Source organism: Callionymus lyra, chromosome 15 (assembly GCF_982586985.1).
Source record: "Callionymus lyra chromosome 15, fCalLyr1.hap1.1, whole genome shotgun sequence".
NCBI lineage: Eukaryota > Metazoa > Chordata > Actinopteri > Syngnathiformes > Callionymidae > Callionymus > Callionymus lyra.
This window is the reverse complement of record NC_141832.1, coordinates 24,393,916-24,406,864: the sequence shown is the minus strand read 5'-3', so window position 1 is coordinate 24,406,864 and position 12,949 is coordinate 24,393,916. Positions and strand designations below refer to the sequence as shown.

The 12,949-nt window shown below is 36.6% G+C and overlaps 1 protein-coding gene across 1 annotated transcript in view; it reads right to left on the bottom strand.

Annotated features, from left to right (window-relative positions):
- The window catches only part of mgat5b (alpha-1,6-mannosylglycoprotein 6-beta-N-acetylglucosaminyltransferase B), a 50,052-nt gene extending 37,642 nt beyond the window's left edge, over window positions 1-12,410 (bottom strand). Inside the window, exons 1-2 of the mRNA XM_087809514.1 lie at window positions 12,153-12,410; window positions 10,326-10,438 (exon numbers count right to left, since the gene is read on the bottom strand). Coding sequence (XP_087665640.1) covers window positions 10,326-10,438; window positions 12,153-12,220 — 181 coding nt within the window. The 5' untranslated portion in view covers window positions 12,221-12,410. The remainder of the gene's footprint in view (window positions 1-10,325; window positions 10,439-12,152) is intronic.
- Between the last annotated feature and the right edge of the window lie 539 nt (window positions 12,411-12,949).

Sequence of the window (12,949 nt, the reverse complement as noted above, 5' to 3'; positions counted from 1 at the left end):
AAACAGGGATCAATGTGACGCTAACTTCTTATTTTGTAGCTTTATTTTATGGATTAATCGCTTCAGCTAGTTAAACATCTAACTTATGTTTACTATTATGTTTATCTTCTCTTCACAGTAGTCACTGATCCGGGTGCGAGGACAGTTCAAACCAATGTGAATCCAGTGTGATGCTGAGGACACCGTCAGCCAGAAGGAGACTCGTCTGTCTTGAGATCATTTCATTTTCTATGGAAAAACAGTGTATATTCTTGAACATTTTACGTCTATTTGAACTACAAACTTTTTTCTGTAAGTGAAAAGGTATTGGAAATTTGGTTTACAAAATGTAACTAAAGATTTGTAAAATGTGTAATAAAAATTGCTCTTGTAAATTGATTTCGTAAAAAGCATCATTCAGTAACAGGTATCGCAGTGAAAATATCTGTATCAGTACCAGTATTGAACATTTCCGTCTACACTTAGCATAAATGACACCCGATTGAGACTTGTAGCAAGACATGAAAGAAAAAAAAAAAAGTTTTTTCCTCAAAACATATATATACAGTATATATATCTTTCCCACAAATAGTATTGCAAATGTGTAGTGTATGAATGAATGTTCAAATAGGCTCCTTGAACAAATTAAGTCAAGGAAGGAAGGGAACACATACTACAGCATATTAAAAACATGCTTTAAAAGATGTCTAATAATATTCACTACATTTTTGAAAAGTCAAGTCAATATATTACATGTAATAGTGAACTTCTTCTTTATTTGTATATTTATATGTATAACCATTTGTAGAAAACTCAGGGAAAACCTGACTTCCTTCTGCCATTAAAAACAGTCAAGAAACGTGAAACTATTTGGTTTGGCAGCAGCAGAGCTAAGTGTGTGAGCAGCTACACTAGTGAATGATGAATAATCAAAACCATTATTTGACTCAGTTTACAGTGTTTAAATAGCAACGATGGAGAAAAAGACAATATCAGCTTTTACCTTACATTTTTGTGAGCTTTTTATTGTGTTCAGGAAAAATATATTCTCTTTTTTTTTGTAAGTATGGAGCCAGTGAAGAACAGGAATACTTGAATGATTACCAGAGAACTGACATTTATAAGAGTTAACCACCAACTCACCCGCACTGAATAAATGCAGTGGCCTGGACTGGGATTGTTCAAGTGCATGAATAAATGTGTTTTGTGAAGAAAAAAGTATTTTTGTATCCAAGGAAAGTTTAATGAAATCTTATTTTAAGTTCTAATACCAGATAATATAAAGAAGACATTTACGAGTCGGTTTCTCTTCATTTAGAACCCATCCGACTCTCTTTGAGTGAAGCATCGACTGATGCATTGGACTTCAGAACTAAAGCTGTAAACACTAACTCTCCTATGTCAGAGGCCATAAATCACTGACCCAGACGAAGTCACCTTTACCGAGAGAAATTCTATTACGTCTGCAGTAAATAGAATAACGGCCAAAAAAACATCTCTCACTTCTCCCGGAATATAAAGATGGATGCCCGTTCACTTCAAGCATTATAAGCTGAAGAATCAAACAAAGGAGTGACCTATTTTCTCCCAAAGCCTTCCAAACATTCTTCCTCCAGTTCAGTTATATGTGAGATGCACTTATATTGGTGCAATATATCAAGACTTAAGATGAAACCAAACACTGGTTAGACTTTAAATTTAACTAAAGTCATAAATGTCTTGAAGATCTGCAGCCGAATTCCTAAAGTGAAAGTGAGAGTACTAACTCATCCTAAAGATTCCAAGCAAGAGATCTTGGCTCATGAATGATTCCAGAATAATTTGTCTGAGCAACTTATAAACAGAAACTCTATTAACATAGTTCGGGTGATAATGGGAAAACTATGGACTCTCTAATCGAACTTCACCATGGAATCAAAATCAATAGAAATCTATACTTTAAAATGATCATTTATCGTTTTATCTTTTATAAGCATTTCAGATTTGTCCCAGCTATAGCTTTGTGGCATTAAGTGCATCTGAGATTAACATGATTCCTGCACCATTCAATCTGTGGTGTTGCAATAATTCACTGCCAACCAGTGTTTGTAGAATATCTCTCCTGCCTCTTCAGTCCCTCTTTTTTTCCTCCTCTTAAAAAACTCCTAAGCTGCTTAAAAGTCTCTTCTCCTAGCTCTCAACAGATCTCACCTTAGGAGCTCTCTTAAGAGCTGGCATTCTTTAAAAACAGTTTTATCTTCACCAGGATCTACTGAGCTCTAAGTTCAGAAAATACTATGGCTTTAGGATATTTTTTAAGAACTGGGCCACTACGAGCAACTCTTTGCCCTGAATCTTTAGTAATATGGTCCCTGGAAGGTATTGTATCGTAATTGACAACAATTACTATGTATCGTATTGTAATTGACAGTAATAACTATAAAGGCCAAACCAGGTTTTTACTATTAATTGTCTAATAAGAAACAATTATTTTGAGGATGAACATGTATTAAGAAATCCTTAATGAAATAAGAAAATAGGCGATAGCACAGATCACTGGCAAGAAACCTTATTTTCACCTGTATTTTTTTTGTTGCATTCCTACATTTAAAGCTTATTCAGAACTGCGGTAAATTATTTTCTTTTTGCAAATGATGACCTTGAACACCACTAAAATGATCATTAATCATTAAGTGTGTTAATTAAACAAATGAAAAACATTTTCCATTTAAATGGACATTTTATGAAAAGAGTTACTTTCCAACTAAAACATAAGCGAAGTGCAACACAGAGATGATACATTTATGAACATTAAAGTAACATTTTCTGCATAGTTTCAGCATGTTTCTCATTATATATGATTTAAAAGCCATTCGACCTATAAAAAAAAAATATTGCCGCTCTTTTAAAAGGGTTTAAGAATATCAGCTGAGTTATGAGCCTCCTCAGACAGTCTCCTTGCTCCTCTCTTCACACAGCCTCTGGGCTAAAGTGTGGGAAGAAAAAAACTCACAATTCTTCACACCAAACACTCCTAGAACACACTGAGCTAGTGAATCAGGGCACACTTCCTACACAGTACAGTTTTAGAACTGAGCTTTATATATCTTTGCGATCTACTGTTCGTTAGTGTTTCAATTCTCGGGGAAACTTTTATTTTTATACCGGCTAAAGATAAGTCCTGGTTGCATATCTACCAGTATGAACTCACATCTGCTGGTCAATAAAGGTGTGATTACGCCCCAGTTTATCTTCTCTAATGACTCAATTTTGGAGGTGCCATGGTGTGATCGATATTATAAAGTAATTGTAATTAGATCGCCATCTGCTGTGTAGCCTGGTGGTGTCAACAAACGCACTTAATGTTCAGTTGAATGGTTACAACAGCATATTTAAAAAAGGAAAGAAAATGTAAGCTTTGTGGAATAAATGTTTAACAACCTCAACGCTTGATGCAGGGGGGTTGAATAAATGCAACAAAAAAAACACACATAAATGAACGTCTCTGTACTTTAGAAAGTAACGTGTTTTTATTTCTACATTATTTTAAAGTAAGGTGGGTGGGATTCTAGAAAACAACAGTAGTCTTGGGTCATGGAAGTTTTTCTGATTTGATTTTCCGCCGTCTCTGGTCTTGTGGAATCAGCTTCTTGACGATGAAGTGATTTTATTTTTTCTTTCTTTAATTACAGATGAATTAAATGCAACAACAGAGCATTTAAAAACAACACTTCCTGCCAGCAACATACTTTCCTTTAACAGCTAAAGATGTGAAACTAGGATGCTCAGCCACAAGGTCTGCAGAAGCTATACACCCTCATGACTGTGCATGTTCGACCAGAACCAGAGCTGGTCTTTGAAATTCACCATCCCTTTTCCCTTTGCTACTGGCGTCTGAATCCAAACCTGAAGGTTATAAATGACACATAAAGCTGAAATAGAGGCACTTGTGTTTTCTCCTCTACCTCAGCCATACACTCTTTCTCTCCAATGCCAGTGTGTCCCAAAAGCCTAAATGTAATCTGCAAGCAGCTGAGCGTTCCTCTATTAGGCGCCTCTGGGCTTTCACGATTTCACTGATGACATTAGAGACGCAAGGCTGTTAAATTCAGACCTCAAACGCATCTTGAGGTTGTTTATGTTGTTTGGAGACAATAGAGGAAAGTCAATTATATTTGGCTAGAGGCACATGTATTTATCTGACCGAAAGGATGTTCCATCAGTTGTATGTATATTGCTACTGCTTTTATTCTTAAGTTTATTGTAGCAAAATGATGATCAACACCAGACAAGTGAATATTACTGCTGAGGAGGTGTTAAAGGGATATTTGTCCTGAACATTAGTGGCATGCCACGGGCAACAAAGTAAAGGATGCTAAAGGTTTTCGGACCTCAAATATATCAGAATCATAATACTTTTTATTGCCTTTTTTTTTGGTGGATCTTTCAGCAAATAAAGAATTTGTTGAGGAACATATGTGCATTATTAAACATAAAAAGCTATATACAATGCATGCTTAATCTGTGTTTAAAATGCGATGTAATGTATCAAGCTCAAACAGCAAAGGACCTTGATGTGTGTTTTTCAAAAGCCATTTGAATTTCCCGTAACAATATTAAAAAACTAGTAACCATTTTTACCGTTTATCGTTTTTTAAATTATCTGGGACAAGCCAAGACATTCCCATTACTTGATATGACACATTGTCCTGACAATTCATTAGACTTTTATTTCTTAACTTTCAATCATGTCCTGTCACTAAAAATGTCCTCTATTAGAAATACAGGTTCGTTATTTATTTTGAGATTATAACATAAATTCAGATTCTAGATCTGATGTTGCTTGAGTGCTTAGACATGGGGTTTATGATGCCAGTTAGAGAAACGGTCATATTTTATTTAACTTTAATATGGTATGTACATGTAATATGGTCTATGTATCACAGAGGAAAATATATCAATCTTGATTTTAAAATAAAAAAGTACCTCTTGCATTTGCCATGTGCGATTACACAATTGTATTTTTGTCAAACCGACAGAAAATGTGGTTAAAAATTAGATAGATTCATATATCAGTTCACTTCCATCATGTCATCACATCAATAAAATGTGTTCTACACAATCCTTGTTTCTCATTCAGTTCCCTTCCTTCCATCAATGTTTTCCACCTTCCTTTATCAGTCCAATCGGTCCTGCCACGGCTGCTGCTCCTTTTAAACTGCTCCGAGGCTGACAGTTTGCTTTAGATTGGACATAATTGCTTTTTCTATGTGTCCTGTCACGCTCTCCTGTTTTCCTGACCGTCACAGTCTGTTCACTGCTGAAATATATCTACTTTTTTGAAGATAATCTCTTCGTGGATCCCTCAGGAAGATGCCTGAGCCAAGTGTTGATGCAGGAAATGAATGTCTGTAAGTGTCTGTGAAAGTGTAACGAGGGCTGGTGCTTTTATTGATCAGCATGTTTATTCTTCATCTCTGTCAGAGCCAGTGCAGCCGCTCCTCTGTTTCTGCCTTCGGCTGCATCTCGCTGCATTTATTGGCCTGGTAACTACCGCACTAGTTTACCTCATGATGTATCCTACTTCTGCATTCAAACAAGTGTCAGTATTTCTGATCCGATAGAAAAGCTTTCTGCTCCAAAGTATTTCACCTTTTATCTCGCTCATTGGAAGGGTTGTATTGATAAGTAAGGAAATTGCATTTGTCTGACAGTTCTTAATGACAGGTTGAAACCTTGGGAGGGAAATTTGGGCAGCTCAATTCTCCTGGGCTCTATCCCTGTTAAATATTTTAATAAATATGTCAGTCTTAGACAGCAAGATTGGAGTAATATGTCACAGTTGATTTACAATCATGCTGAGTTTTCCCATTGAGAGAATGCAGCTTCAGACTTCTCTATCTCACCTGTCGGCGCGATAGATGTTCGCTCTTTCACCTCTTCACCACTCAGACACACACCAGCTCACACAGCTCTCACTCTTAATTCAAATATTCATCATGGAGAGAGCTGATTGAGATTTAGATTCTTTTTTCGTTCCAGCAGCAGTGAGGGAACTGCCAGATCCAGGAGCCATTAGAGCGGAAACACCTCGTCATTTTTCTTATGCAAAGCTTTGCACTCTTATTGTGCCTGACGGCCCGGAATACACAGGCTTTTTAGGTTTTAGTTTTTTTTTAACTTTGTCGTTTATATCTTACAGCTACTCCATTGTAATGTTGAGGAAGATGTATTGTATTTGAGAAGAACGCAACATATAAGATAAACGTAGCTCTATTACAAACGTGCTAACAGCACTGTCACAGTTATTTATGGGGTAGGCACATTGCTCAAGGGGAACCTTGCACCACTGTTCAAGGCTAACAATGGGCACTTCCATATGGAAGTCAACAATTCAAATCAGTGTAAGGCAGGAATCCAACATGCAACTTTCAATCATCACAGATGTTTCAATATTACTGCATTTAAAAATTAAATCTCACTTGTGCAATATCAATTTTTAGACAGATTTTACCAGGGTCCATATTACACAAAAACATATGCTTTATCAACACTTCAATAACAATCCGAACCACAAATACACTTTCATGAAGAAGAGCTGATGACTCAAACCTATTGCATGCTCCCATAACCTCAAGTAAGGCCACTGCGTTTTCATATGTTGTTTGTTTATTTGTTTATTGAATAACAAATTCATGTACCACAATAAAACTTAAGTCTGACAAGGCATAGATTGAATTTAAGTTCATTGCTGTTTCTTCCTGTTTGGTCATTTGTCCTATTTATGTCCTGCTTCTCCCATGCCCAGCTTTATCAAGAAAAGGCAGAAAATGTAAATCTTGATTTTACCAAAAAGAATCTAGCATGTGGCTGCAGTGATAAAATGTGTTGTTATTGGCCATTTGATAATACATTTTAGAGTCGCTGGGTACTGTGGACTGCTACTTATTTAGCAACCCTAGTGCAACCCCAAGGCAGCCGCAATAATCCATCTGTTTGAACTAAGACCAGTAATGAGTGTCCAACATAGATACAGCAGCCATACACCTGATCATAACATATTCATTTATTAATGCAAAAATAAAACCAATGTTTTATTCATCTGCCCCAGCTTCCATTCCTCCTGCCTAAAACCTATTCCATAATTCCAATTTAGCTCCATGAAACAAATGAGGACAAATCTGTGATAACATTTAATCAATTCGCTGTTAATGCTGCTTTATTACTTCAACTTGTTTCTGTGGTGCATGTGAAAGTCTGTCTTTTCGGACAGATGCAACAGTGTTACACAAGCAAATGTACACAAACGGTTGCAATTAAAGCTGTGCTCATTTATACCCCACTGAAACCCCCAGAAGGCAATTTAATCAAACCAGAGTCCCACAGCAATACTTTGTTGGACAAAATTAAAGTAACACAACACACAGCCGTGCCTGTAGCGCAGGTTGAAATAAGCAAAACATCCAATATGTTTATAATAAAGCAATGACATTTAGCATAATGTTTCAGACAATGATTAAATGGCATATTAATGAAAGATGCTGGGAGTGTTCCTAATGAATGTGTGTGCAAAGTGTCATTCAGCTCTGAACAGAACATAGATCAGCGCGATGAAAGCGACTGACAAAATTGGCGAGTTATCCTTAATCCATGTGTAAGACTGAAGGGATGATAGATCTGAGCAACGTTTTTACTTATTTCCATGTAGATGAGATTTAAAGGTTACAATGCTGCTCAAATCCAATTTTCTTTCTCCGTTGTTAAAAAAACGTTGTTTAAATTGTTTTTTTTCATTAACTTTGCAAACAGACAGTCAGAAATAAATCTAAAATATCACATTTAAATGTAACTACATAACTGAGCACTCATGAGTCAACATAAATATATGGCTGTTTAGGTTTCGGAACACAACCCATCTTTTATACTGCATGTTTCTTATTTTGCTTTCTTATCGATGAGTGACAATAAAAGAGGTTTTTTAAATCTATTTTTATTTCGTTTTAACTACATGATTCAATCGTATTTCATAAATTAAAATTTGTGTCAGAAGAAGCTTATTTGTTTCAACAGATCTCAAGTGTATTTGACACCTAAACTATTATTCTGCACATGAGGTTATAACAAAAACAAAGCAGACTGAACCACAGGTAGCATTAGGTTGTATATACTGCAGCTCTCTCCCAGCAATAGGCTTAGATACGACTTACAGTGAGGTGGTCTTCAAAGAGCTGATTAGAAAGCTCCAGTGCACCTCTGGAGCCTTTAAGATACCTCAGATCAAACACCTCCACCATTCATGCCTTCCACTCTGCCCCCTCCTTACATCTTTTCCACATCATTAGTTTCCTGTTTCTTCAAGGGAAAGTAATGATAAAAATCCATGCATTTTAAATCCAAATGCGAACGAACCCAAACGCAACCCAATACTCCACTGAATCTCTGAATTATACATTTGGTACATGGTAATCGATAAGTGAAAGAAAAATAGCTGACAGGGGGTTGCTGCACTTTCTGCAAAAAATCTAAAAAAATAAGCAACAGAGGGTGGGAAAGAGAACAAAAATACATGCAGGAGGCTGAGAGAAACAGCAGGTGAGCAGACAATGAATTGCTATTCTTGTGTTTTCTTTTCACTGACCAATTACAAGGAAAAGTATGAAAATATCAGCACAATATAAGGAATATCTAATGTTGTGGTGATTCATGAAACAATTTTGAGGAAAATGAGAACCAATCTTCCAAATACAAGATAATAAGATGAAGAAGGGAAAAGGTGCTAACGCGCCCCTTTTTTTGAAGAAAAAAAAAGAAAACCTAAAAAGAAGGAACCATCACATTTGCATTTTCTTGGTCTTGAAATTCACTTATTCATTTCCAGCCAATTACTCTGTTATGTGTTCATGAAGCAACAATATAAAATCATTTCCACTTGAGCCACTTCGTCCTCCTTCACCTGCCCTGTATCAAGCCATAAATTATACTCATAATATGCATTAAAAAACATGCATTCAGAACATATTTCAATATTTAATAAGTAGTTCAGAGAAAGCCAGAGCAGTTTACAAGATGGAGCAATGAAAATAAAATAGAGCTGCCAATCAATACGCATCCATATGTGGGCAAAAAATAAACCCACATTCACACTCTCTCGTGAAGAAGTCAGGGCAGTAAAGGCAATATTTAATGAGCTGGAGGCCAGATGCTCTTCCTTGTTGCTTGTCTGTGAATGGTTAATTAATCGGACTGCGCTCCTACCACACTCACTCCACTGGGAATGCTGCTGCTGCCTTTCGTGACTTTGCCTGACTAACACACAAATATATCCAATTAAATGATCTCTTTCAGTGTTCTGAGATAGGTGAAATGATAACATTTAGTTTATTCAATGAGGATTCTGTTTAGAGGATGATGCCAAAATATTCAGTAATATACTCAACAGTAATAAAATATATATATATATATATATATATATACTGACTGTAACATGATTCCGGGAATGGGAAAAAATCAGAAATCTATCTAAAAAATAAATCTGATAATTAATCTTATTTAATATATATATATATATATATATATATATATATATATATATATATATATATATATATATATATATAGATTAAATAAGATTAATTATCAGATTTATTTTTTAGATAGATTTCTGATTTTTTCCCATTCCCGGAATCATGTTACAGTCAGTGTTTAGCAGCTGTTGTTAAGACTATAAATTGATCCATCAGAAGAAAAAAATCCAACCTTTATTTGAACCTTCATAGCAGAATTTTTTTTTTCCAAAACTCAAGAGAGAGAAGAAAACATATTGTTTGCTTCGTCTCTGGAGATAAAACACCGTTACAACAACACTGTGCCAGGCAGCAATGGAACGTGAGGAATAGTCAACAGTAATGCTCTCGAGTGGCAGCTGGCAATGTGGTTTACATGCAAAGACAGAATGTGCTGCAACAAGCAAAGACTTTGTCTCCAGGACAGGAACTGTCAAATGATAACTTCATTTTCTTAGCTGTTGTACGTTGTTAAAGTGATGTCATCATTTGTGATTTTCAAATGTTCAAGAGCTCATAGAAAAGATCAGATGAATGTTAATTCACTCGTAAAACAAAGCACAGAACCGTTTGGCTCATGAAGATGTTCTGATGGTCGATCTGAAATGTGTAAATCTATGCACGCTGGAGTAAATGAGAAAGCTCTTTAGGTGAGAGCACATGTTGATGAGCAGAGTGAGAAGGTCGACCAAACCCGCTGCAGGCAATCAAAGAGTTCCTGCGAGCCGCTCAGCGTGTTTCCTGCGTGTTTATCACAAGAGCGCCGTGGTGTCGAGCTGCCCTCATATGTAGGTGAAGACTTACCTTCTGCATGAACAGTGAACGGCGAGTCTCCCGGCCGCTTGGCTGAGAACTGGCCCCCGAGAGAGGTCATTAGAAAACACAGGCTGAAGAAGCCGATCCCCACCACAAATATCCTGCAGGACGGGCGAGAGGAGCAAGAGAGCGACACAGAAAAAAAACAAAGTTAGAACTCATGAGACAGAGGGAGCGGGCTTGTCGAGTCAGAGTTGTTTAATTTAACAGAGGATCCAAGCCTGTGCCCTGTGCTGAGCTCCATGGAGAGACATTTCTATTTTTTTTATGTGGAAAAAAGAATTGTGCACTCAGTTGACTGTGTCATTGCAAATGAACCCTGCTGTGGATCAGGCTGTGCTCCGAGCACACATCCAAGATGAAAACATTAACTAACAGGTAAGTGCTTGCAGTTTGGAGAGCAACAGCAACAATCCAAAAGAATACCTAATATAGGCATGTATTCAAACTTGCAGGCTGATAAACATCAGGGCACAAATGTTAGGAATATTATTTTTATTTTCATGATAAATAAGTGGAGTTAAAAACGTGTTTTTTAGGAAAGATTAGCTTCAGAGCACACTTAACATTTTGACAAATGTTTATTATACATCGGAACATATGTAAGGAAAACTAATCACCGACAGGAAATGTGAATACATAACACATCTCAACATCTTGATGGATTAAGAGACATCACTGTTAATACAGTTAGACTAGCATAAAGCGTATATTAAAAATACATGGTCTACTGGTGCAACGCTGCTGCTATGGTCAAAATTGTCCGATCAAACCAGGCCTCCACAACCTGTCTTGGCACACGTCGTAAAGAATGTCCCTTTCTTTCTTTCCGTGATATATTATTCCTAGATTCCACACTCCTTCGCAGATTCAAGGTCAACTTGATCATTTTTATGTCCCTGCTTCAGCTCGCCCTCAAAAAGATAAATGTTTAAAACTTGGTTTGTTTACTGATCTGCGGCTGTTAGCATCGGCGAATGAAACAAACATCATATTACATCCTTATGACATATGACATATGAATCCCAGTATTTCATACTATTATTTTTAAATCCACTACTTTAGACTTGAACCATCTTACGGTCTTGATTTTTCACACCTGAGCTTATGGGCTTAAAGATGGCATTTTCATGTATTTTGGCTTTTAACTGATAACACTTGAGGAAATTATTCACATATTATGTGCTTGCTTTACATTTTGAATTGAATTAGAAGTAAAGCAACAATCAGATTGTGGGCGAAATATATAGTTTAAAGAAAAATGATATTATCAAACTGATAACATTGTTTATGACAGAAGAAAAAATAGTAGTAAGTAAGTAAGTAAGTAATTTTTATTTATATAGCGCTTTTCCAGACCAGGGTCACAAAACGCTTAAACAATCAAAACAATATTCAATAAAATATATATTTTAAAGATCAAGATAAAACTGATAACACAACAGGAGTTCCAGAAAATCAAGGAAAAGCCTGAACAAATAGAAACATTAAGGGGTTGTAAAAATGTGTCCTTCTGTTTTATGACAAATGAGAAAAAAAATGTTTTAAGCAAATATCTAAAAACATGTGTTTTCATAATGAGAATAGTTTTTTCCCGATTATTATTATTTAGTTTTTAGTTATAACGTGATAGCCAGGTTAGCTAGACAAATAATTCTTAAAAATAAAAATGAATTTGAATTTGGAGTTAAAAGTTCAGAATTCTCCCATTTTTAGTTTTTTATCTGGTTTTGTTGAATAGATAAACAGTGTAAGTGTTCCGTCATGTTTAAACTGAACTAGTTGTGTTGTAGCATCAGCTCCATGTTGTCTTACCTGAAGGGTTTGACAGTGAGAAGACATCTCCTCACCATAGTGGACAGCTCGCTGCTGGTCACCATCATTTCCCACACGAGTAGAGTCCAGCGGCTCCTCTTAGCATCGTGAAGCCACGCCGGCCGAGGACCATAACTTTTGCCCGGAGTCCGTGAGCGAAGAGCGGCTTCCTTAGTTCGGGTCGGAACCTCTCGCGGTGCAAGATGACGGAACCAGATGCAGGTTGCGGGTCCTGATCCAGAACCTTCCACCTCGGGATCCTGTCACCCAACACACCGCTGAACGTGACGCCAGAGGTGGGAAAGTGAGTCAACACCACTGCCTGTAGCAGACTAGCGATTCTATAGCGCTTTACCCGTGAGACCCCTGACAGCGCCATCTAGCGGCGACAGATAATACAATAGCTTAAACGCAAGTTAAACGTTTACATATCAAATAGATCCAATTTGATTTCAAATTGATTCTAACGGATGATATGTATTATTTTAGAAAATAGTGTGTGTCTCTGTGATCATTTGAGTTTGAAAACTAAAACAAACGTTCAAGCAGGAATGATATAGAAACGAAAATAGGGGATTATTTAATTAGATTTCTCACCACTGAATGTACGCTAAATGTGTTTGTAAAACTTTTTATCACAATGGTTTCGTAAGTAGAAATAGAAAACGTAATCTTTGTTTCAGCACAAAGGACAGCGCTCTCTTAAAGCAGCAGCTCAGTAGCGTCTCCAGCTGGACAAAAAGTAAAATACAGTCATGATTTCGTGGATGAACGATCAAGGGAACGAATGAAAATAA